The sequence below is a fragment of the Scleropages formosus genome, chromosome 7 (assembly GCF_900964775.1).
Source record: "Scleropages formosus chromosome 7, fSclFor1.1, whole genome shotgun sequence".
Lineage (NCBI taxonomy): Eukaryota > Metazoa > Chordata > Actinopteri > Osteoglossiformes > Osteoglossidae > Scleropages > Scleropages formosus.
Genome location: NC_041812.1, coordinates 286712 through 309185, shown reverse-complemented (window position 1 = coordinate 309185; position 22474 = coordinate 286712). Strand labels below are relative to the sequence as shown.

At 43.7% G+C, this 22474-nt stretch overlaps 1 protein-coding gene across 2 annotated transcripts; it reads right to left on the bottom strand.

The window, feature by feature from the left end:
• Window positions 1–922: 922 nt before the first annotated feature.
• tmem241 (transmembrane protein 241) lies at window positions 923–22474 on the bottom strand. Of its 2 annotated transcripts, none has more exons than XM_018751498.2 (15): window positions 22288–22474; window positions 22142–22188; window positions 19149–19226; window positions 17868–17949; window positions 17567–17644; window positions 17404–17429; window positions 15572–15623; window positions 14976–15024; window positions 14488–14533; window positions 14170–14205; window positions 13591–13625; window positions 12347–12416; window positions 11301–11394; window positions 1945–2009; window positions 923–1347 (listed from the first exon to the last, which is right to left on the bottom strand). In XM_018751498.2, the coding sequence occupies exons 1-15, from the start codon at window positions 22399–22401 to the stop codon at window positions 1299–1301; spliced, it is 921 nt and encodes a 306-aa protein (XP_018607014.1). In that variant the 5' UTR covers window positions 22402–22474; the 3' UTR covers window positions 923–1298. The 2 variants fall into 2 exon arrangements, with proteins under 2 accessions (XP_018607014.1, XP_018607015.1); XM_018751499.2 differs by having other exon boundaries at window positions 17404–17426.

The window sequence follows — 22474 nt, the reverse complement described above, 5'->3', positions numbered from 1 at the left end:
TTCTACATCTAGTCTAGTTGTGAGATTGATGTTTCATTTTAGAAGTCTGAGGGCCATCAGGAGCCCTACATGACTTGCCTGCATTACCATTTTTACTACATTCTAAGACCCTTGTCGCACATTTGTACATATGAACAGAAGAGCTGATGATGTGATGGTGGACTCCAGCAGGTAGAGTCCCCTTGTCTTTGCAGCATGAGGCTGCCACTACATGTCACCTGCTGTGAATTTAAGATGGCGAATTTATATCACCTGAGAGCCAAAACTGACACGGGTTTAAAAAAAAAAAAAATCTAGTATAAAAGTTCAATCTGTAAGAACGAGTTAATAGTTACTCAGTTTAACGTTGAGAGCTGCTCGGAAAGAACACAGGTATTTAGAGTCAATACGTGAAAAAGACACCATCTTCATCTCACTCAGACCTGCTGCATTCTGTACACATTTAGCCTCTAATGCTGCATTCTTGTGTGAGAGCTTGGGGTTCGAGAGATGCACCGCATGGCAGCGCCAGGGTTTCTGGTATCCCCTCTGCAAGAATTATTGCGACACCCCTTAGACTTCAGTTTCTAATTGAATGAAAGTACACGCACACAGGGGGCGCAGTGGGTTTGGCCAGTGCCTTCCTGTGTGGCAGGTCTGGGGTTCGAGCCCTGCTTGGGGTGCGGTGGCCCTGTCCCTCTCCCTGTGTTTGCCTCCCCCGCCATGCAGAGGAAGGACCTGGCAACCCATCTCTGTTTCCTCCCTTGAATTGCCTCGAAAACCACGCGAGTGGTCGCTGTGGGTCGGCTTCGACTCGGCACTTAGCATAGCCCACAAACACACACGTTAATTATGATAATTGTAATGTTTGTATACAACAGATGGGTTCTTTACGATGTTCTCATAAGTTTGTTGAATAAAATGAAAACATATTTATACAAATTATACTTTAATTTTTGAAGGTGTGACCATACAATCAAAAACATTATTTCACCAGAATGAACTGGGTCAAAGATGACAAGTTATTTTTGCTAGAAATAATAAAAATATTTTTCCAAAGATTTCATACTTGAAATATTGTATTTATAAACAAATTTAGACTTTCACAATTCACAAATGCCCCCACCCCAAAAAAGAGAAAGTGAATGCACCAAAAGCTATAGAAATTCTAACAAAGGCAGAACCGATTCCTATGAAAAGTACTCGATGTCCAGTATATCTAGGCAGAGGAGGCATCTAAACATCCCAAGGCAACAAAGTTTGTTTCTGTGAACAGCCTCCTCAGTGGTCCAAATGATGCTCTCTCTCTCCAAGGTATTTTACTTTGAATATATGAGCAGGGCCTCTCCAAAGCTGTTGAGCAGCAGGCTGTGGACAAAGTGAAGTTATGTTTTTCAGTACAGTACTAATGCCTTGTAGTATAAGTCTGTAGTCGTGGTGGATTTCTTCCAAATGGAAATACTATAAAAAACACAATTGTTACCGTGTCCCTCATGGACAACAGCTAGGAAACAAGCCCACTATGACACTATAACTACATGAGAATTTCAAGCAAATACCAAGCAAATGTAATTTGTAAACAAATATTCATGTAACAAAGTGTTAGTTTTCAAAAGCAACATCTTACTTGCTGAATGAGTGAAGCCTCTTGGTTAAAAAAAAAAAAAAAAAAAAAAAAAAAAAAAAAACACTGCAGACAAGGCAGACTTACAGTTGCCTATAATTTAAACATCAATTTCCATGAAATATTTTCATATTTTACTTTACTCCCTCTGACAATAAACCAGTCATCTTATGTATCACAAAAGAACATCCTGAAGCAAGATACCAGTGCTGTAATATTTCATTTGTAATATTTTATTCATCAGAAAACAATGTTAAAAATATCAATAAAGCTGTAAAATGTGTTATATAGTATATTGTAAGAAGGAAGATCATGAGCATGAACAGCAGAGAGATACTTACCAACAGAGAAGTGGTTTGTTGACAACAAGGTCGAACACAAAAGGGGACAAGAACGCAGTGACGACCTACACGCAGGGAGGACAAAGACACATTTAAAACCAGACAAATGGATGAAAAACAAGGCGGCAAAGTAAAATAACCAGATAGCAAACATGAGCACCACAATGGAAAGAGTTCAGGAACACAGAGCTGAATGGAGTTTCACACTTAAACACACAGTGCAACATGTGAATAAGGAAACTATTGATCGCTCTAATAAAGCAATATTAGTGGCAATCAGAAAATTAATTTGTTTGAAATAAAGGAAACAAGACTTATAGCTTTATCGGAAATTCTTACAAAGGTTTTAACCATTAAATAAGCTCATGTTGATTTCATAGTGTTTTGTTTTATTGTGACTTAGTAATAAGCGAAAAGTTAGACAGACTTGCAGTCTCAGTTGAGCTGAAAAGAGTAGTGATCCTTTGGATTTCTGCTTGGATGGGTTATAAAATGTAATGTGTTTTTTAACAACATACTGCACACAAAAGAGCACACAGTGAAAGCTCTACTGAACACATTGCCTAGCTTTGCAAGGATGGAACACAATACTTGAACTTCCTGGGAAAAGGGTCTGCGCAGTCAGTACAGTCAGTACAGTACACTACAGTACAGTACAGTATGTATACAGGCAATGAGATGACATTCAGGTCAGTGTGAGCTGGAGGTGCCCCATCCTCTGCAAGCACAGCAAGGCCAGATCAAGAGAAATTTCTGGAGCTCAGAACAGACGTTGAAGTTCGTGAAGCTGGAAGGGACTACAGAACCATTTGTAAAGACCCAGTCCTCCATTAGTCCAGTCAGGCAAATAACATCCAGGTAAAAAGAATAAAAATCCCAAAAAGTGAGTACGTGAAAGGCCAGACCAGGAGTATCTGGGCTGCCAGGGTGCGGAGAGAGTTGAGTAACGTGGCACAATGTGCTGAGAGAATTACTTACTGTGCTGCAGAACCATGAGCCTGAAATGCTCATCAGCAGACTCCACTAATAGTGCAGTGCCCCTTTTTTTGCTCCACCACGGCTCACAGTGGTCTATGCTATTGCACACCCTTTTCTTTTACGCCATTACATCTAAGCAGTAATTACATGTAGCCCAAAAGTCAGCTTTTGTTCAACAATTGAGAATAAAGCAAAACTGTATAACCAACTATAAGTAGTTGAGACAATATCTGGCATCCTTTAAATGAAATGTGGGGAGGGTGGGGAGAGAGGGGAGAGAAAGAAGCAGGGTTAATGCTCTGCAATACCGTACTGACAATTGCAGCGGACCGCCGGTCACATGATATAAGAGAGAGGGTCTCCTGACCTTTAACCTCAAACTGCATCGGGTTACTATTAAATAAAATAAAATAAAAAGGAAAGCGACATTCCTCAACATTTCAGACCAGGAATACAGCTGAAAGCACCAGCAGGCATCTGCAGGCTCTCAACATGTCCCTTCTAGACTGCTTTGAGGATCCTGAAAGCAGACCTGGCCAATCTAGCTTGCGTGCTGTAAACGTCCAAAAAAGGAGTGAATACAGCAAAGACGGGATCAAATTTGTGTTGGAAATGCTGGTGGAAGTCAAGGGCGCCGATGTGTTCGATGAAACCATGGATCTAGAGAGAATGCACCGCACCCTCAGCGGAAATCCTGCAGAGGGAAACCTGAGAGCGTTTCTCACGCGCTTTCATCGACGTGAGGATGGGCCAAACGGCAAGAGATGAAATAGCACCACGAAGGAGCGCGACAGATTCCTCCTGGATTTTCGTATAGCTCCGGTCAACAAGAGATGGACACGTTGCATGAACTACATCAAGAAAACACGATTGCTTCTGCTTCATCCTGCCTTTCTACAGGTGACACTCAAAGAATATTTCATTTTTCACACCAAAACAAGTTCAGAAATAATTCTACACTCAGCATGTTGTCCCATATGAACTTACTTTCTTGTGGTGGATGGACAATCCACCAAATATTATCATGTATGAAATGTGTGTACGCTGATGGAAACGTTTTGACCAACTCAGATGACTCTTTTTCGTTTCCCCCCCAACTGCTTGAGCCAAGTTATGCGACGGATGGAGAACTCTTCAACCTGCTCATCTTTAGACACTCTACGGTTCATTGGACTATAACTTGAAAGCTGGAAAAGAAACTTTGTGTGGATGGGAAATGAGCTGTTTAATTATGTAAGAGGACACATTTCGCATTTCCTGTAACCTTTGTTTCCTTTACTTGCGTATTTCTCCATTTGATGTACATTCCCCCCTTTTTGGATTGACAATATTGTGACCGGCTGTGATGCTGCACTCATTTGGAGGCGCGAAGTGAAACCTCATAGCGAATTTGAATGCTCATGAGGAGAAATCTGTGAGCCCTGGATGCTGGAGAAAGAGTTTAAGTTGAGCCTCTTGGCAGGTGTGTGATTAACTTTGGACTTGACACAGCAGCTGGAGAACCAAGCATAGCTCAAGTTAAGTTTTGGGCAATTTGTATGAAGTTCACTTTCTTTATATACAGTATTTATATTACACTGTTAATGTTATTTTGCCCTTAGTTGTAAGAAGCACTGTGGACGAAAGAAGGTTCTCACTGGGATTATGGAACAGGCTGAGAACGATAACAGGAATCAACACCATTTTACACACAAGAGCACAGAGCACACTGTTGAGTTTACGTGCCTTTCGCTAACATAGGTAGTGGTGCGGAGAGGAAATCAGCAGTCTGTTTAGTAGCTGGAATGTTAAGGCTCTTGGTGGGCTGGTGAAAAGGGTTAGAATTTTTGATCATCTGAAAAAAACGAAAAACTAAAATAGCATTTTGAGGGAAACATCTCCGTGAGGTAGATCACAGCAGAACAGGTTACCCACATCATCTGAACCGCTTGTCCCATACGGGGTCGCGGGGAGCCAGAGCCTAACCTGGCAACACAGGGCGTAAGGTTGGAGGGGGAGGGGACACACCCAGGACAGGACAGGACACTAGTCCGTCACAAGGCACCCCAAGCGGGACTCGAACCCCAGACCCACCCGAGAGCAGGACCCGGTCCAACCCACTGCGCCACCGCGCCCCCAGAACAGATTACTTTACTGATCAAATTGCCCTTCATTCAGTTTAGAACACTAACTACTGAAGCGCTGTGCAACTGGATCATGCATTTACATACATTTATTTAGCAGACACTTCTCTCCAGAGTAACTTATAATGTTAAACTACTTACAGTTATTCACCTATTTACACAGCTGGGTAATTTTATTGAAGCAATTTAGGGTAAGTACCTTGTTCAAGCATACTACAGCCAGAGGTGGGATATGAACCCGCAATCTTTAGGTCCAAAGGCAGCAGCTGCTCCATATAGACCTCATCTCATGGATCTCAGATGCTTGATTTTTCTGACTTAATTAGACAGAGAGCCCGTGCCATGGAGATGTAACTGCTGCTTAACTGGCAGATGATTTCTGTACTTTAACAATAACAGTTTAATAATAAAAAATAATTCCTTAGTAACAAATCAAGCAGACACAGTGTCACCATCTATACTGTGGGAGGAGTTCAACTTGGTAATTGTCAGAGAAATTGTATCGTACAACATATCACACAGAGGTGGAGTCTGAATAAACTCTGGTGCATCATGAGTCACACTGTTGGCTAAACCGCCACCTTGGTTAAACAAAGGAGCACTTTTAGCAACAGGCTGCTCCAGTGACACGGTCCAAGGAGTGCTACTGGGGGGCATTTCTATCTTGAGTCTTACTCTGCCGGGGGGGCGAATGACCTCTTGATGACTGAGCGGCACTGAGTTTTATCCGTGTCTCACCAGACCCTTTGACACCTCAACTGCACTAACCATCTCAGTTCAATCTACAGGAACGCCCTGGGTGCCTGATCTCATTTACCGATGAAATTACCATGTCCCTGCAAAAGATAACATTTAATAAGAAAGAGCTTGAGAGGGTGGCAGAGCTTGGAAGATATATCAGTGAAACTTGGGAAAGTGCTTTAGGCAGAGTTAAGCAAGTACCTTCCTGTGCACAACTTATCTTGACATAGTTGAAGGTCCTCCATCATATGCACATATCCATTAAAGTAAGATTAAACTGGCTAAGATTCATTGCAACACAGATGAAACCAGTGGCTGATGCCACTTAAGATTTGTTTTGGTCTTGTTGGGTTTAAATACAGTCGACCCAAAACCTAATCAGAAGCCTTTGATTTAGAAATGCAGCCTAACTTTAAAATGGCTATTTTTGGACTCCTAGACTCCCTGAAGGTCTTTGAGACTTATGTTGTTCCTCAAATTAGCCACGGTTAAGACTTCTTTCAGAGGGTCAACCAAAACATTTCATGAGACCTTTGGCCCTATGATTTCCCATTTTGAAAACAGCCCAGATTAGTGACTTATTCAGATTAAAACCGTAACCTTTTTCCCTTATGAATGCAAGGCCAGCATACTGTACCTCTTTTATATCCAAGACAGCCTACTGCGTGTTGATTATGAAATTACATCTGTGTACTTTGTCCACAGTGCTACACCCCTTTTCTCCAGTTTTTTTTTCCTCCCTTACAGTACAGAGTGGGTCGTGTTTAAAGGAATGTAAGGAAGATGTAACTCGTAACAAATGCACATTGTTTGTTTTGTCCAACAAAAGCAATATAAAAAAACAGCAAGATGCTGACAATATGCAAAGTGGTAACACTGAGAAGAACAATTGTTTATTTAAACTGGTATAGTGAAAACTGAAGGGTACATAAGCTTTCGCAGCAGTTAAGGCCTAAAACAGGCCCCAAGAGTGCACAGCCACGTTTCCTCTGTTTAGAAGGTAAATCACACTTTTGAGCCATACGAATGTAGCCCTGTAGCGCTACTAGGTTGCGTATTTAATTTTGAAGGTTTAAATAAAGCTTCATCAATTGGATTCCTAATTTGGTTGAAGCCCTACCACCATATGTTGGAACAGGTGCAACCTACACGTTGTGCTAGTTCTGCACGCACTGTGAGTTGATTGGGGGGTTCGGTTTGGCGTCGAACCAATGAGAGAACAGGGGGATGGAACGAATGGAAAAAGTATCGAGACTTTTCCAGAAGGTGCGGAGGAGATTTTTTTTTTTTTTTGGTTGCTGGACAAGAGAAAATATCATCTCGTGTGGATTGTGTAGGCGAGTTTTAGTTTCTGTGGTGTCCTCGTGGTCTGACGAGACGTCCAATTAAAGCGACGAGTTTTCAGCCCCCCCCTCCGTGAACCGCCACCTTACCGTGGTGGAGGGGTTTGAGTGCCTGAATGAGTCCAGGAGCTATGTTGTCTGGGGCTATATACCCCTGGTAGGGTCTCCCATGGCAGACAGGTCCTGGATGACAGACGAGACAAAGCGCGGTTCAAAAACCCCTTATGAAGAAAAAATCAAGGCTTTCGTTTACCCCGCCCGGTATGGGGTCACCGGGGCCCCACCCTGGAGCCAGGCCTGGGGGGGGGGGGGGCTCGCATGCGAGTGCCTGGTGGCCAGGTCTATGCCCACAGGGCCTGGCCGGGCTCAGCCTGAAGCCATGACGTGGAGCCGCTCTTCGGTGGGCTCACCACCTGCCGGAGAAACCGTAAGGGGCCGGTGCATTGTGATTTGGGCGGTGGTCGGGGCCGAGTGCCTGGCCGACCCAAACCTCGGGCACCAACTCTGGTTTTTGGGACTTGGAATGTTACCTCACTGGCGGGGAAGGAGCCTGAGCTGGTGCGGGAAGTTGAGAGATACCGTCTAGATATAGTCGGGCTCACTTCCACTCACAGCTTGGGTTCTGGAACCACTCTTCTCGATCAAGGGTGGACTCTCCACTATTCTGGCGTTGCCCAAGGTGAGAGGCGGCGGGCGGGTGTGGGCTTATTAATAGCCCCCCAGTTCAGCCGCCATGTGTTGGAGTTTACCCCGGTGAATGAGAGGGTCGTCTCCCTACGCCTTCGGGTCAGGGAACGGTCTCTCACTGTCGTTTGTGCTTATGCGCCTAGCGGCAGTGTAGAGTACCCGGCCTTTTTAGAGTCCCTGGGGGGCGTGCTGGAAAGCGCTCCCACTGGGGACTCTGTCGTTCTACTGGGGGACTTTAACGCCCACGTGGGCAGCGACAGTGATACCTGGAGGGGCGTGATTGGGAGGAACGGCCTCCCTGATCTGAACCCGAGCGGTGAGTTGTTATTGGATTTCTGTGCTAGTCGCGGTTTATCCATAACGAACACCATGTTCATGCATAAGGGTGTCCACCAGTGCACTTGGCACCAGGACACCCTAGGTCGGAGGTCGATGATCGACTTTGTAGTCATTTCTTCTGACCTTCGGCCATATGTCTTGGACACTCGGGTGAAGAGAGGGGCTGAGCTGTCAACTGATCACCACCTGGTGGTGAGTTTGATTCGATAGCAGGGGAAAAAGCTGGACAGACCTGGCAGGCCCAAACGCATAGTGAGGGTCTGTTGGGAACGTTTGGCGGAGGCCCCTGTCAGAGAGGTCTTCAACTCCCACCTCCAACAGAGCTTCAACCAGGTCCCGAGGGAGGTGGGGGACATCGAGTCTGAATGGACTATGTTCCGCTCCTCCATTGTCGGGGCGGCGGTTCGGAGCTGCGGCCATAAGGTCTCCGGCGCCTGTCGCGGCGACAATCCCCGAACACGGTGGTGGACACCGGAAGTAAGGGATGCCGTCAAGCTGAAGAAGGAGTTCTATAGGGCCTGGCTGGCTCATGGGACTCCTGAAGCAGCTGACGGGTACCGACGGGCCAAACGGAGCGCGGCTCTGGCAGTCGCCGCGGCAAAAACTCGGGCTTGGGAGGAGTTCGGTGAGGCCATGGAGGAAGACTTTCGGTCGGCCTCAAAGAGATTCTGGCAAACCGTCCGGCGACTCAGAGGGGGGAAGCGGTGTTCCACGAACACTGTTTACAGTGGAAGTGGTGCGCTGCTGACCTCAGCTGAGGATGTCCTCGGGCGGTGGAAGGAGTACTTTGAGGATCTCCTCAATCCCTCCGACACGCCTTCCGTAGAGGAAGCTGAGGCTGGGGACTCGGAGGGGGACTCGTCCATTGCCCTGGCTGAAGTTGCTGAGGTAGTCAAAAAACTCCTCGGTGGCAAGGCTCCGGGGGTGGATGAGATCCACCCCGAGTTTCTCAAGTCTCTGGATGTTGTGGGGCTGTCTTGGCTGACACGCCTCTGCAGCATCGCGTGGAGTTCGGGAACGGTGCCTCTGGACTGGCAGACCGGGGTGGTGGTCCCTCTTTTTAAGAAGGGGGACCGGAGATTGTGTTCCAACTACAGGGGGATCACACTCCTTAGCCTCCCTGGGAAAGTCTATGCCAGGGTACTGGAAAGGAGAATCCGACCGATAGTCGAACCTCGGATTCAGCAGGAGCAATGCGGTTTTCGCCCTGGCCATGGAACACTGGACCAGCTCTATACCCTCACTAGGGTGCTGGAGGGTTCGTGGGAGTTTGCCCAACCAGTCCATATGTGTTTTGTGGACCTGGAGAAGGCATTCGACCATGTCCCTCGTGGCATCCTGTGGGAGGTACTTTGGGATTATGGGGTTCGGGGCTTGCTGCTACGGGCTGTTCGTTCCCTGTATGAACAGAGCAGGAGCTTGGTTCGCATTGCCGGCAGTAAGTCAGACCTGTTCCCGGTGCATGTTGGACTCCGCCAGGGCTGCCCTTTGTCACCGATTCTGTTCATTATCTTCATGGACAGAATTTCTAGGCGCAGCCAGGGAACGGAGGTTGTCTGTTTTGGTGGCCGCGAGATCTCGTCTCTGCTTTTTGCGGACGATGTGGTCCCGTTGGCTTCATCAAGTCAAGACTTGCAGCGTGCACTGGGGAGGTTTGCAGCCGAGTGCGAAGCGGCGGGGATGAGAATCAGCACCTCCAAATCTGAGGCCATGATTCTCAGTCGGAAAAAGGTGGATTGCCCCCTCCAGGTTAGGGGGGAGTTGCTCCCTCAAGTAGAGGAGTTTAAGTATCTCAGGGTCTTGTTCACGAGTGAGGGAAAAAATGGAGCGGCAGGTTGACAGACGGATCGGTGCGGCGTCCGCAGTAATGCGGTCATTGTACCGGTCTGTTGTGGTGAAGAGGGAGCTGAGTCGTAAGGCGAAGCTCTCAATTTACCGGTCGATCTACGTTCCTACCCTCACCTATGGTCATGAACTCTGGATCATGACCGAAAGAATGAGATCGCGGATACAAGCGGCAGAAATGAGTTTCCTCCGCAGAGTGGCTGGGCGCACCCTTAGGGATAGGGTGAGGAGCTCAGTCACCCGGGAGGAGCTCGGAGTAGAGCCGCTGCTCCTCCGCATCGAGAGGAGCCAGTTGAGGTGGCTCGGGCATCTTTTCCGGATGCCTCCTGGACGCCTCCCTGGGGAGGTGTTCCGGGCATATCCCACTGGGAGGAGGCCTCGAGGCAGACCCAGGACACGTTGGAGAGACTATGTCTCCCGGCTGGCCTGGGAACGCCTTGGGGTTTCCCCAGAGGAACTGGAGGAGGTGTGCGGGGAGAGGGAAGTCTGGAGGACTCTGCTCGGACTGCTGCCCCCGCGACCCGGCCCCGGATAAAAGCGGAGGAAGATGGATGGAGTTTTCAGCCCGTCTCGTCGAACTGCTACGCCGGTGTGATGGAGGAGGACTGAGTAAGGAGAACCCGACCGATAGCACTTCGTGTTACCGGTAACGCGCGAAGTTCCTCGGGCATCGCTGGAGTTTTCATCCACCCCGAACGCGAGTGGACGGGAGACATAAGGTAAACTGCGGTTCCCCCCCCCCCTTTGCTCGCAAGTGTGAAGCGACCCATAATTTTGGGTCTCAACACACACGAGCTGCATCTAGGCCTGCAAATGAACGAGTGGGGTTTTTACGTGTGTTAAATACTCCGGAGTATTCGAGGCATTATTATATTATTGATATTCATTCATTGTGTGCATGCAAGAAAAGAAGGTTAAGAAACTTCTAGTCTGTTGTGCGTCGAAGAGAAGTGTGTAGCACCGAGGTTATTCGTTGTAAGATATTATAATTATTGAGTCAACTGTGAAGAAGTTTTGTTTTCTTATGTTTGGTGTTGCATTCGTTTTGTGATGGGATTTTCAATTTTGGGGTTAATAACTTTGAATATTTCTTTGGGTTTTATGGGGGTTTGGTTTGGAGAATTTATTAAACTGTTGTTGTGGAAATACCTCAGTTTGGGTTATACATTGGAATAGAACCCAGGGCACCACCCTCATAATTAAGCGAAATGGAGGGAGGGTGGCGCTACACAAACATAACCAAACTACATTATTTCTATATTGTGGACCTTGCTTTCTATAAAACACTGAATCTGCTCACCTTGGCGGCGAAGACCCAGACTGCACAGTGTTCCACGGAAAAGCTTCTCTTTAGCTTCACTGTGCTCAGCAGCAAGAAGAATCCCAGAAGCGCACTGAGTGTGAGAAGGATACATCTCAACTACATATCATCATAAGCAGCAAGTTTCTGAACTCATCCCATAAAAGTGCTGGGAAAATGACTTCCTCAAAACAACAAGAACAACAACAACGTAAGCGTGAAACAAACAAAAAAAAAAAAATTTCTACCCAGATTTTCTAAACGTTTCTTCTCGTGATGTGAAGTTCAGTGCATTCATTTGATCATCATTGGTTCAAGCAGTGAAAGTGGTAATTCCATGACTCGTACTCCCCCGAAAGTACTGAACATACTGTAGACTTGAAACCTTATCCTTACCACAAAGATAAGGAAATAAATGGCTCATCAAGTTGATCAAATAGTGTAAACAACTTATTACAATTAAAATACACAAAGGGGGAGAAAATGTGCAAAGCTCTAAAGTATATGATGTAAATGCAAAAGAGGAATTCTCCATGGGCACATCCTTGCATTTCATGAAAATGTAAAAACGAGTCTTACAACAATATTTTTCATTATCGCCATGTCTGAGAAATTTAGAGAAAATAAATTGAGAGACATTTGCCTTTAGCTTTATTTTAAGTTACTTCACATCATCATAGGAGCCGCAGCCGAACCCGGCACCACAGGGCATAAGGCTGGAGGGGGAGGGGACACACCCACGACAGGAAGCCAGTCCGTTGCAAGGCACCCCAAGTGGGACTCGAACCCCAGCCCAACCCACTGCGCCACCACGCTCCCCTTGTAAGTTATTTTTATTTAGGCTGTCACCTGTGATGGCAAAAGTGACCTAGAAGTTTAAAAAAATTCCGAGTTGGGTCTTCCAGTCTCAACAGTATTTGTAAATTGATGAGCCAATGATGGGGGTTAATTTTCATTTAGTCAGCATTTTCTACCTTTATATTTTCTTTACACAGCAGCAAAATTTTAATTTTTAGCTGTTCAGTACAAATGGATGAAAGTTATACCTTGCACAACATCCACTTTGGAACTTGTAGGACTTGAGAAAAGGGAAGCTGAATACAGCAAGCAGATCACCTGGGGGGGAAACCAGTCCTTTGGTGACCTGCAACTTCGATCTCTAACCAGAGCAGATACAACACAAAAAGTGCACATTTGTGACATCCATTATAACACTCCGGTCAGTTTCCGCCCCTTACAGCAAGTTGACGCTACAGTGCGTCTTAAGATTGTAAAAGCTCAACTTTTTTTTTGAAGATACAATAAGTAAACAGAAAAATGTTTGTAATTGCACTTTCTTAACTTGCCCATTTTCAGAGAATGTGTATGTCACGTGTTTTTCTGCACCCACGTGTTACCTGACAGTAAAGCACAGGTACTTTATACCTGTGTATTGGGTACAGCTGCTACCTCTGGATGTGGAGGCTGCAAGTTTAAATCCCACCTCCTGCTATAGAACCCTTGAGTAAAGTACTTGTGCTCCAGTAATAATTATCCAGCTGTATATGCAGGTGATAACTAAGTATCTTAACACTATCAGTCACTATGGAGAAAAGTATCAATTCAAAGTGCAAATATCAAGGGCACCTGAACACAACAGGAGTGTGACAACAGCTTAATCCAACTGACATCCAGAGTGCTTAGAGCCAGCATCTGCTGTTTATCATCAGGAATTATAGGCAACAATCAGCACTGAACAGCAGTTTATGGAGTCTATTAGTTTAGGTGTTTTTAAATTAGATTTAACACATATTTGCATTAAATGCTTTTGTTGACTGTATACACAGTAAAAGAAACCAAAAGTGACAACATTCATGAACAAGTGAATGGCCTCCCAGGCATGATGTACATTGATGTACACTGTCTTGCAGACACTGCTTCCAGGACAGGCTCTGGAAAACAGTCACATTTCACAAGACAAGTCGGTAACAAAAATGGAATAATATACAAATCTTAAAGTTATAATGGATTTAAAATTTTGCCAGATCTATGAATTTTGTATCTGTGAATTTTCTTGACACTACCAAACCTGTGAGTAAATCAGGGGAGGTGTGTATGAAGTGGTAGGGTGTGAATTTAAGTCTCCAGTGCATCTGATGGCAGCAGGAACACAAGAGGAAAGATTCTCGTTGCTGAAGTTTAAGCTGTTTCTCACTTCCAGGTTCTCAAAGAACAGGAGACTTTTCACTTTGTAAATAAAAAACAGATAAGCACTGAGAGCAATACATGTCAAGCGAAATAATGGAATTACCTGTTGGCTGAGCAGCGAAGGCTAACAGCAGAACACTTTTAAAAAAAGAAAAACAAAAAACCACACACGTTACACACCCACACTAACATAAGTGTGAATGAAGTGATGCTTGCTTTACAAATAGGAATTTTTGGTTACAAATAACAGTAGCACAGTTCCAGTTTGACAGTGAAAACTAATGAAATGTGACCCTGTAACTGGCTTTTCCAGTATTACTCCAAGTTTGTACTTAGTTCTTACTTTCTCACATGCACTTTCTACTGTTGACAAAAAAAAAAAAAAGTCACACCTCTACTTGTATGCAATGCTTTACAGAAAGGAATGGGGGGGAACACCATCTTACTGGAACAAAATTGCATTGTTCAGGTCAAAAAATAAGTCGAATGTTCAAAACACAAATACGCAAGAAATGCTCTGTGCACCTGTCACACACTGACAAAGGCAGTTTTAGGTATCATCGGAAAGCAAGTTCCCATTAGACTGCTTTATAGCTCATTAGATTCGACATGTGGACCAGTGTGTCGTACAGGGACGCTGTTTAATATTTACTATGTATTAAAGATGACGTTGCAGACATACCTGAATATGTAGTTGATGCACTGCTGTTCAAGATCACTGTGGCAAGATGAGAAAACAAAAAAAAAAAAAAAAAAAACTACTAGTGAAAGTACATAACTTAGATGTATATAATCACCCAAAAATATCATTAATAAATAAGGCTGATAAAGCTTCACTACATGAAAGAACTGCTTCCCCCCCCCCCAAATTACATTTAATACACAAAGAAATGCAAAGACATAAATATGAATCTTCGCTCCCATAGTCCATTGCAAGTTACCTTGCATGGAAGCACTTTAATGATGAAATCAAAATCTTAAAGCATAGCTTTATGCATACCTTAGATGACTATATCTTGGAAGCTTCTGAAACGCCCTGTATCCTCCTGTAACAGGGAAACATTCATTACTGCAAAGCAGCTGTGGACGACACCCCCCAAGCCACGCTGGTGAAGCCAGTGGTGTAATTCATAAGGATGGGAACATAAGACATGCACATTATAAAGAGAGGACTGGACGGCTATTGTGACCGTGGTTTCAGATTTTGTTGGTTCTCTGCATGTTTCCGTACAAGTCTTAACTGCCTTGATGTAGTGGTGTAACTCAATATGACAGAGCAACAGGAGAATGAAACCGACTGTGCAGAGCCACTCGGAAAAGAATCGCCGAGTCAAACGACTCAGACTTTTAAATAAATGGAAGTGAGAAGGGTGTGTGTGGTCCTGGAAAAAAGGAGGAAGTGCTACATTGTGGTTTGCAGTCCTCAAATACTCAGTAGTGAGGAAACAAGGCAGAAAATGAAGTGTGACAGCCAGTAGCACCACATACCTACACTCAAAAGGTGCATAAGAGCCCAGAAGTACCCGCCGGGATCAAACTGCAACAAAAAGAAGGCTTTTAATCCTTTTCCAACACATATGTCACCTACTGGTTTTTACACATAGCACCTAGAAACAAGAGCTTTTCTTGCCATCCCTGTTGTTAATGTCAAATGACGTTACCACATTCTCAAAACGGGAAAAGAGGAGACCTGAGAAATCCTGTTCCAGTGAACATTTTCATTTACACAGCATGAGAACTAGAAATTCAAAATTACAAACGTTACAAACACAGCTGTTGCACCAAATGCTTGCTCACAGTAGCTGAAGTACAGTATTCAGAAACACTTCACTAACAATTGAGCTCTCAGACAAAGACTGCAGAGAAATAACCGGGCAACTTCTGTGATTTTACACCAAAATGGAGATGAGACCAAAGCTGCAAACTGTGTTCATGCATACAGCCACACTGCACTTGGTCATGAATTCTCCACATCAACAAACATGCTTAACCACTCCTGAAAAAGAATGCAAGGTGGACAACGAAGAGCTGTGCGCTGTGCTAAACATCCCATCTTGAAAGCATGGTGCAAACACTAGGCTCACCTGAGGGTCGAGAAGAGACAGACTAACAGCGGACATGAGCAGCAGGCTGACGCTGAACAAAAGAGCACAGCAAACGGGTGAAGAAGTAGTTAATAATGAATAGAATTTCAGTGAATCCAAATACCGCAGAATGTAATTATTCACTCTTTACTGTTACATAGACAAACCTATTACTGAAAGTACCAAAAATCATATTTACAAACAACACCTAATACAATATTATGGGAAATAACTCTTTATCCAAAAACTCTGCCCTGACTATTATTCCTTCGAGAATTACATTTTTAAAAATGTCAGTATAGGAATAGCTATAAATTTAATGTATATTGTAAAATACATGTATTATCATTACTGTATTTACTAGCTTAGAACATCCCCAAAGCAACTGGATCCTTCTTTAGTGGTTGACAGTTGGAAAGGCTGCATTTCGCAGCTCTAGTCACAACTTCAGCAGTTCAGTTTAACTGAATATTCATATACACTTAGCCCTTACACAACAGGCTCCCCTAAAATGAAAAACTGCTTCAAAAAAAAAAAAAAAAAGCGCTCTTTTTTCGTATTATTGGTTTACACCATTTATGCTCATTACACAGTTTTACTTCAGAGGTACTTTATTCTGTACAACAGCTTGTATCAGAAATTTTGAAGCAGAGATGCACAGTTGTCTTGAACCAAGCTTTTTGCTCCTTAGTGGTGTTATTCTGGTTACACTTCACACTGGCAGTCTCAAGCAATTACATATTAATCAAAACAAAATAGCAAATTTAATACTACTAATAAATTCAACATACACTTTTATTTACTAACCCTTGTCAAAATCCATAGTAAAATCCAAGTACTTTCATTTTCTTTAAATACAATGGTAAAACACAGTAAGCCTTGTATGCTGCAGGTAATTTAGTGTCTCTATAATTTATGACATACACATGTATATATACACGTGGGCGCACATATACATAGATACAGTATATACATATACAGGTGGTCCCTTATTTACAATGCTTTGACTTGCGATTTCTTTGACTTTATGACGGTGAGCTAGTGATAGACCTTCAGTAGAAACCTGCTTTGAATTTTGATTTCGCCCCCCCCAAGCAAGCAACATTTGGTGTGATGCTGTCTTGTGGTGCGACAGTGATCTGCATCTCCCAGTCTGTCATGCAGAGGTGTGTATTAAACACATTTTTTGACTTTTGATAGGTTTCAGGGAACATAATGCCACTGTAAATCAGGGACTACCTGTATATAAGCTTTGACAGAAAATCCAAAGGATGCCATTAACCTATTGTGAGAAATAAATAACTTGTCTCTCTTCTCTACCTCGATCTCTCTGTCCTTCTGATGTGTGTGTGGTGTGTAAGAGACCTGTTAAGAACGTGGGTGCAAGTTGAAGTTCCTATTTAACTTTTCTCTCTTTGTCTATGCTCAAAGGTAAACAGACATGACTGAAATATCAGATATCATCTCTATATGTATAACCAATCACAGTGTTCTGTTGTTTAACATTACCTTTTATAGTTTTGTCCCTAGACCCCAACTCACTTTCTAAACCAGTGAGAACTCATTTCTTTGTTCTACAAAATGGTATATAATCTTTGTGAATGTGCAATAAACTTGAAGAGGATCTGGAATAAAACACACTGCTTGTTCTTGTTTCCTACTCCTCCCAGTGATCACTGAGCTCTGGTGTCCAGACAGCTCTGAGGTGGCAAAATGCTGAGATTAGAAATTACTTTAATTTCTAATCTAACACCTGTAAAGAAATGATTGATGATGACCAATGATTGTGATGGTGGCAGGATTAAATAAACTGGTTAAAATAAGAAACATACCTTGAAAGCTTTAAGAAAGATGTCTGCTGTAAAAGAATTTAAAAAAAAAAAAAAAAAAAAAAACACTCAAAGTCACAATAATAAAAGTACACAGACACGAGTGATTGATTCAGAACGTACAGTATGTTCATGTAGCATCACTGCTGTGGACACAAGGTGGTACCTCTCTGTGCGTCAGCCGCAGGACCAGGTAAGTCACAGCTTCGGAGGTATTGTGAAGAGAGAAGAAGACTGGGATGGGCTGGACAGGGGGCACTTTCTTTAGCTCCTTTCTCAATATCACTGGACAACTTGGTTTACTTGGGAATACTCGTCTCTTTGAGGGAAACGAGCACACTATCTCTGCACCTTACACGTATTCATATTGACTTCATACTGTATATTAGCAGTAATACAGCAAGCGGTTGTGGGAAACTGAAGACAGGACGGCGCAGCAGAGCAAAATGGAGATGTATTGTACTCACTAAACGAGACAGAGCTCGAGATCCCGCATAGATGTTCCCCACAAACATCAGCGACCCAGGAAACCAGGAGAGAAATGCAGATCTGAAAGAGAGAAACACACAAAGAATGTGCAGATGACTAAAAATTAAAACATACACTTTATGAAGAACTAAGTGTAACATATCTAGTGGCTTGATGACCTTAAAATATTCAGCTGTTTGTTGTTATTTTGCTTTAAGTATGACTAAAGGTCATACTGGATGCTGAATACCTGTTTCAAATGTGCTCTATTGACATTGTTCAGTGAGGTGCAATAACAGTTAATTTTATATGTTGCTTCCCAATATGTGAACTTACAGCAAACTCTGTCAGATTTGGCTCTTTATTTATTGTCTCTCTCTCTGCTTTTGTTTGTTTTTCAGTGAACACCGACATGGTGTTGACTCACAACGAGCTATTTGGACCGAACCCCGAGTTCATTTTGAGCAACAGTTTGGAGGCACTTGCCCTCCCCGAGACACTCAGAACTAAGGGGACCGTGTCAAGTTTCCACATTAAGAACAAACTGAGCTAGGCAGCGAACAGCACCTGCATCTCTTTTCAAATGCCTTAAGAAGAGCAGCTTCTGCTAGAAAGCACTGGGCAAAGCAGTGTGTGTGTGGTGTTTACGCAGCTTCTCTACTTATAGTCTGGGTACTTCCTGCTCATGTGGCGTCAGGTGTTCCAACAGAGGAACTGCACAACAATCGCAATGTGATATAAATGTAAATGGTTCTAAAGGTTCTTGATTTTGAAATAATCATGTGAATAATACAATACAAATAAACAGCACTTTGTCACTGCTCACACAAAGCTGTATATAGTGTGTGTGAGTGACAGAGAGTGTGTTCCACTGATGTATGGATGAGTGCCCCATTGTAAGTAGTGCATCTAGCAGTGCAAGTCACCACGGTGAATAAGGTGTGTGGGCTGATAACACTTCATAGAGTTCATTGGAAGTTGCTTTGGAGAAAAGTGTCTGATTTGAAAAAGACTGAATGACTTGACCCGGGGGGTGCGGTGGCGCAGTGGGTTGGACCGCAGTCCTACTCTCCGGTGGGTCTGGGGTTCGAGTCCCGCTTGGGGTGCCTTGCGACGGACTGGCGTCCCGTCCTGGGTGTGTCCCCTTCCCCCTCCGGCCTTACGCCCTGTGTTACCGGGTAGGCTCCGGTTCCCCGTGACCCCGTATGGGACAAGCGGTTCTGAAAATGTGTGTGTGTGTGTGTGTGAATGACTTGATTGGGGGGGGGTTATGCCGTTACCTTGGAAACGTGTTCATCTCAACCAGCCCCAGTTTCCCAGAGACGAGGAGAAGAAGTCCTCCAACAAATGTCTGCCATCTACAACAAAATGAACCCATAAACAGACCAACATTCGAGTACAAGTTAAAGGGAGGGAAAGAGGGAGAATTTTTTTACTGCCTTCTGGAAAACTTGCCCTCAGCTCCAGAATCATAGACAAATGCCTCTTGCCTCAGAATATGTCAATTTCAGAGTTTAATCACTAAAATTCACATTTTAACATTTTTTTTTTTTTATTTACCTTAAGGTAGGAGCAGCTGCTAGTGCAGTGGTGACCACTGCTGCCTTTGGACCCAGAGGTTGCAGGTTTGAATCCCACCTGCAGCTGTAGTACCCTTGAGCAAGGTACTTACCATAAATTGCTGCAGTAAAATGTCTTGGCATGTTTGTACAGTTGTGAGAACAGCTCATGTTCCACATTGTGTGAACGCCATCATTTTTACAGAGCACTCACTCCCCCTCCAGGAGCGACCCAGAGCGCTGAACAACACACATAGCAAGACATAGAAACAATGATAATGTAGGGTTCTGCTGAACAAGTGGGGGGGATTAAGGCACAATGAAGGGAAGAAAAGTGAAGTTCTGTAGGTTCGAGTGCCAGTGGAAGCCCATCTCTCGTGGGCCCTGGCAATTCCCATGTGCTTACAGAGGACTTGTGCAGATGTGTCTGTAGGTAAAAGAGCAGTACAAGAACTTGCACAGAACTAGAGTCTACAGAGAGCCAATTCAGGGTCCAGTGTTCTGATCCGGGGAAGGGAAGAACGGTCACCTATTGCTAGCTGTAGGTGGCACCTGCAAGGTATTGCTACGCTGCTTAAGCAGCAGGATTCCTGGTGCATCCATTCAAGCACCAACAGCACAGTTCAAAAGGAGAACCTCATCATTTTTGATCTTTTCACCAAGCCCCACTGTCTGCTACTACTTTCACAGTAGGCTTCAACTGCTCTGCACAAATATGATCTACTCAAGCCTTTGTAACCAACAGGAATAGCCCATACAATGTCTTTAGCATTTTCACCTACAGAAGCACTAAAGTGACAATCACCATATTTTCTTTCCACACCACTACTTTTTTCATAACTTTGGCAACACTTTTGTTGACTTTATCCTGCCAAAGAAAAGATATAGACACCACACGAAGCACATTTTTTGCTTCCTCAAAAATCCTTTGTACTCCAGAGCAGGCATCACAAGAACAACATTGCCCATGTGGTTTACAGCCCATCTTATTCACATTTTGACCTGTCTTGCACCTTGTTTGCATTTTTAGTCACAAACTGGACTGTGCAATTTGTCTTTCAGAGTCTTGGTTTTCAGATGGTGATAGACAATGTATACTCATTTATAGGGTGATGACCATCCTCAACAAGTATGGTCTGTATCCAAATGTCTTCTCCTGTTGGTGTGATGTACTTTTTGGATTCTTCTTGCAGTTGTACATCATTTGCAGAGAATCTGCCAAATGGTTGTTGTGGTGTACCAGGGAGGAATGAAACAGAATAAAGGAAGGAGAGCAAACTGCAGTGCAATCAAGGTTTTGGGGGAGGAGAAATTACAAACAAGCATTTCATCTTAAAAGTTGACTGCCTGTCTCATGATAAAATTTTAACAAAACCAGTCCAGTCCTGAGGAAGCAACTAATGTGCTACATAAATCTGATTCAGATTTTTGTCTCCAAGTTTCCAGTCAAAAAGCATAAGACACATGCTGAAAGACCTGAAAGATGCTGTTTCGCTGCTCCCCTCACACAGCATCATTTGAGTTCCCATTGAGTGTTTCCCTTCCATCTAATACCAGAAAGTAGAAATGCAGGTCATTTTTGCTCAGCAACAGGGACATTTTAGTAATTTTAATAATTTTTTAGTAATTTTAATGTACTTAAATTTAACTAAATTGGAGAATGTTTATATCTTTGAAAACCTGTGGTAACTCACAACATTCATAACAGGAGGAAGAATGCACATGGAAACAAAACAAGAAATGCCTTTGAAGGCATGAAAACACAACGCTCACAGTAAGCAAGTGTTTTACTTTAGCCGACACCATTCGTGTTTAAATTGAGTCCAAAGGCAGCAGCTCCAACCACTAGGCTTGTTCACAAGCAAGGCAAGAATTCAACTGATTTCAGCATAGACTGCCAACATGCCAAATACTATAGCAGTTTTACTAAGAGTATGTTGAAGTATGTAGTAAATAACTTTTTTTTAATTCAATCTTTCTCTTTTGAAAGATAATTAACAGGAGGCTGGTTGGACAAATGGATGTAGCACATGAACCATGAGCAAAAGCTCTCACTCAACAGCCTTTGCTAACTGCTTGCCCTGGTCATGGTTCAGGTGGTCTGGAACCTTCCCTTGAGTCACTGGATGCTCAGCTACGGGGGTAAACCCCCTGGATGAGATCCTCAGGTTTATCACAGTGTAACCAACCACCCACCCACACACACACACACACAGCACTAGTGTCAATTTAGCATCACCAGCTGACCTCTCTGGACTGTGGGAGGAAACTCATACAAACATGGGGAAAACATGCAAAGCCCAATGGGACTGAGTGGGATTCAAACCTATGCCCAAAGAGCCCAGATGGTGTGAGTAAAAGAAGCGAGTGACAGTTACTCCTGGACTGTGGCCTGTGAACTACAGTCTTTCACTTTATTACTGAAGAGCTAAAAATGATGAGTAACCACTGGGAAAAGGTTTACTTTAAATAATGCCTACTGTATAATATTATAGGAAGCAATTAACTCATCTGGAACAGAACTAGGATAGGGAATAAGGAATACTTGTGTTATTTGCTGGCATCTCAAAAAAAAGTCAGTGTGATTATTACAGTTACTACACAATTTATTACAGTGAAAGAACAGGCCAAGTGTGAGGTTTACATTATTACACGCCACCCAACCAGGAAGTGAACGGATAGCCAAAGAAGAGCAGTTTACTTTTCTTACTTACCCTTGAAAGAGGGTGGGATATGTGAATTTCAGAACAGACAGGACATACTGTAAAACACAATAGTTATTTCATTACCACTACTCGACTACTGTCTACATACTTTTAAAATATCCAGCGTATGCAGCCACTGCTAGTTGTAAACTCACCTTATTTGTAAAACAGGAAACCACAAACAGGCAACAAAAGACGCCGCCATTAGCGTAACCACTTAAAGACATTTGCTTCAAAACATCTACCGTCTCCTCACCGCCATCAACCATTTTAAATGAACTGCAGCGATTACAGGCGCTTCCGCATCCGGTACGACGGATTTGGCCTCGAGCTCTAAACCAA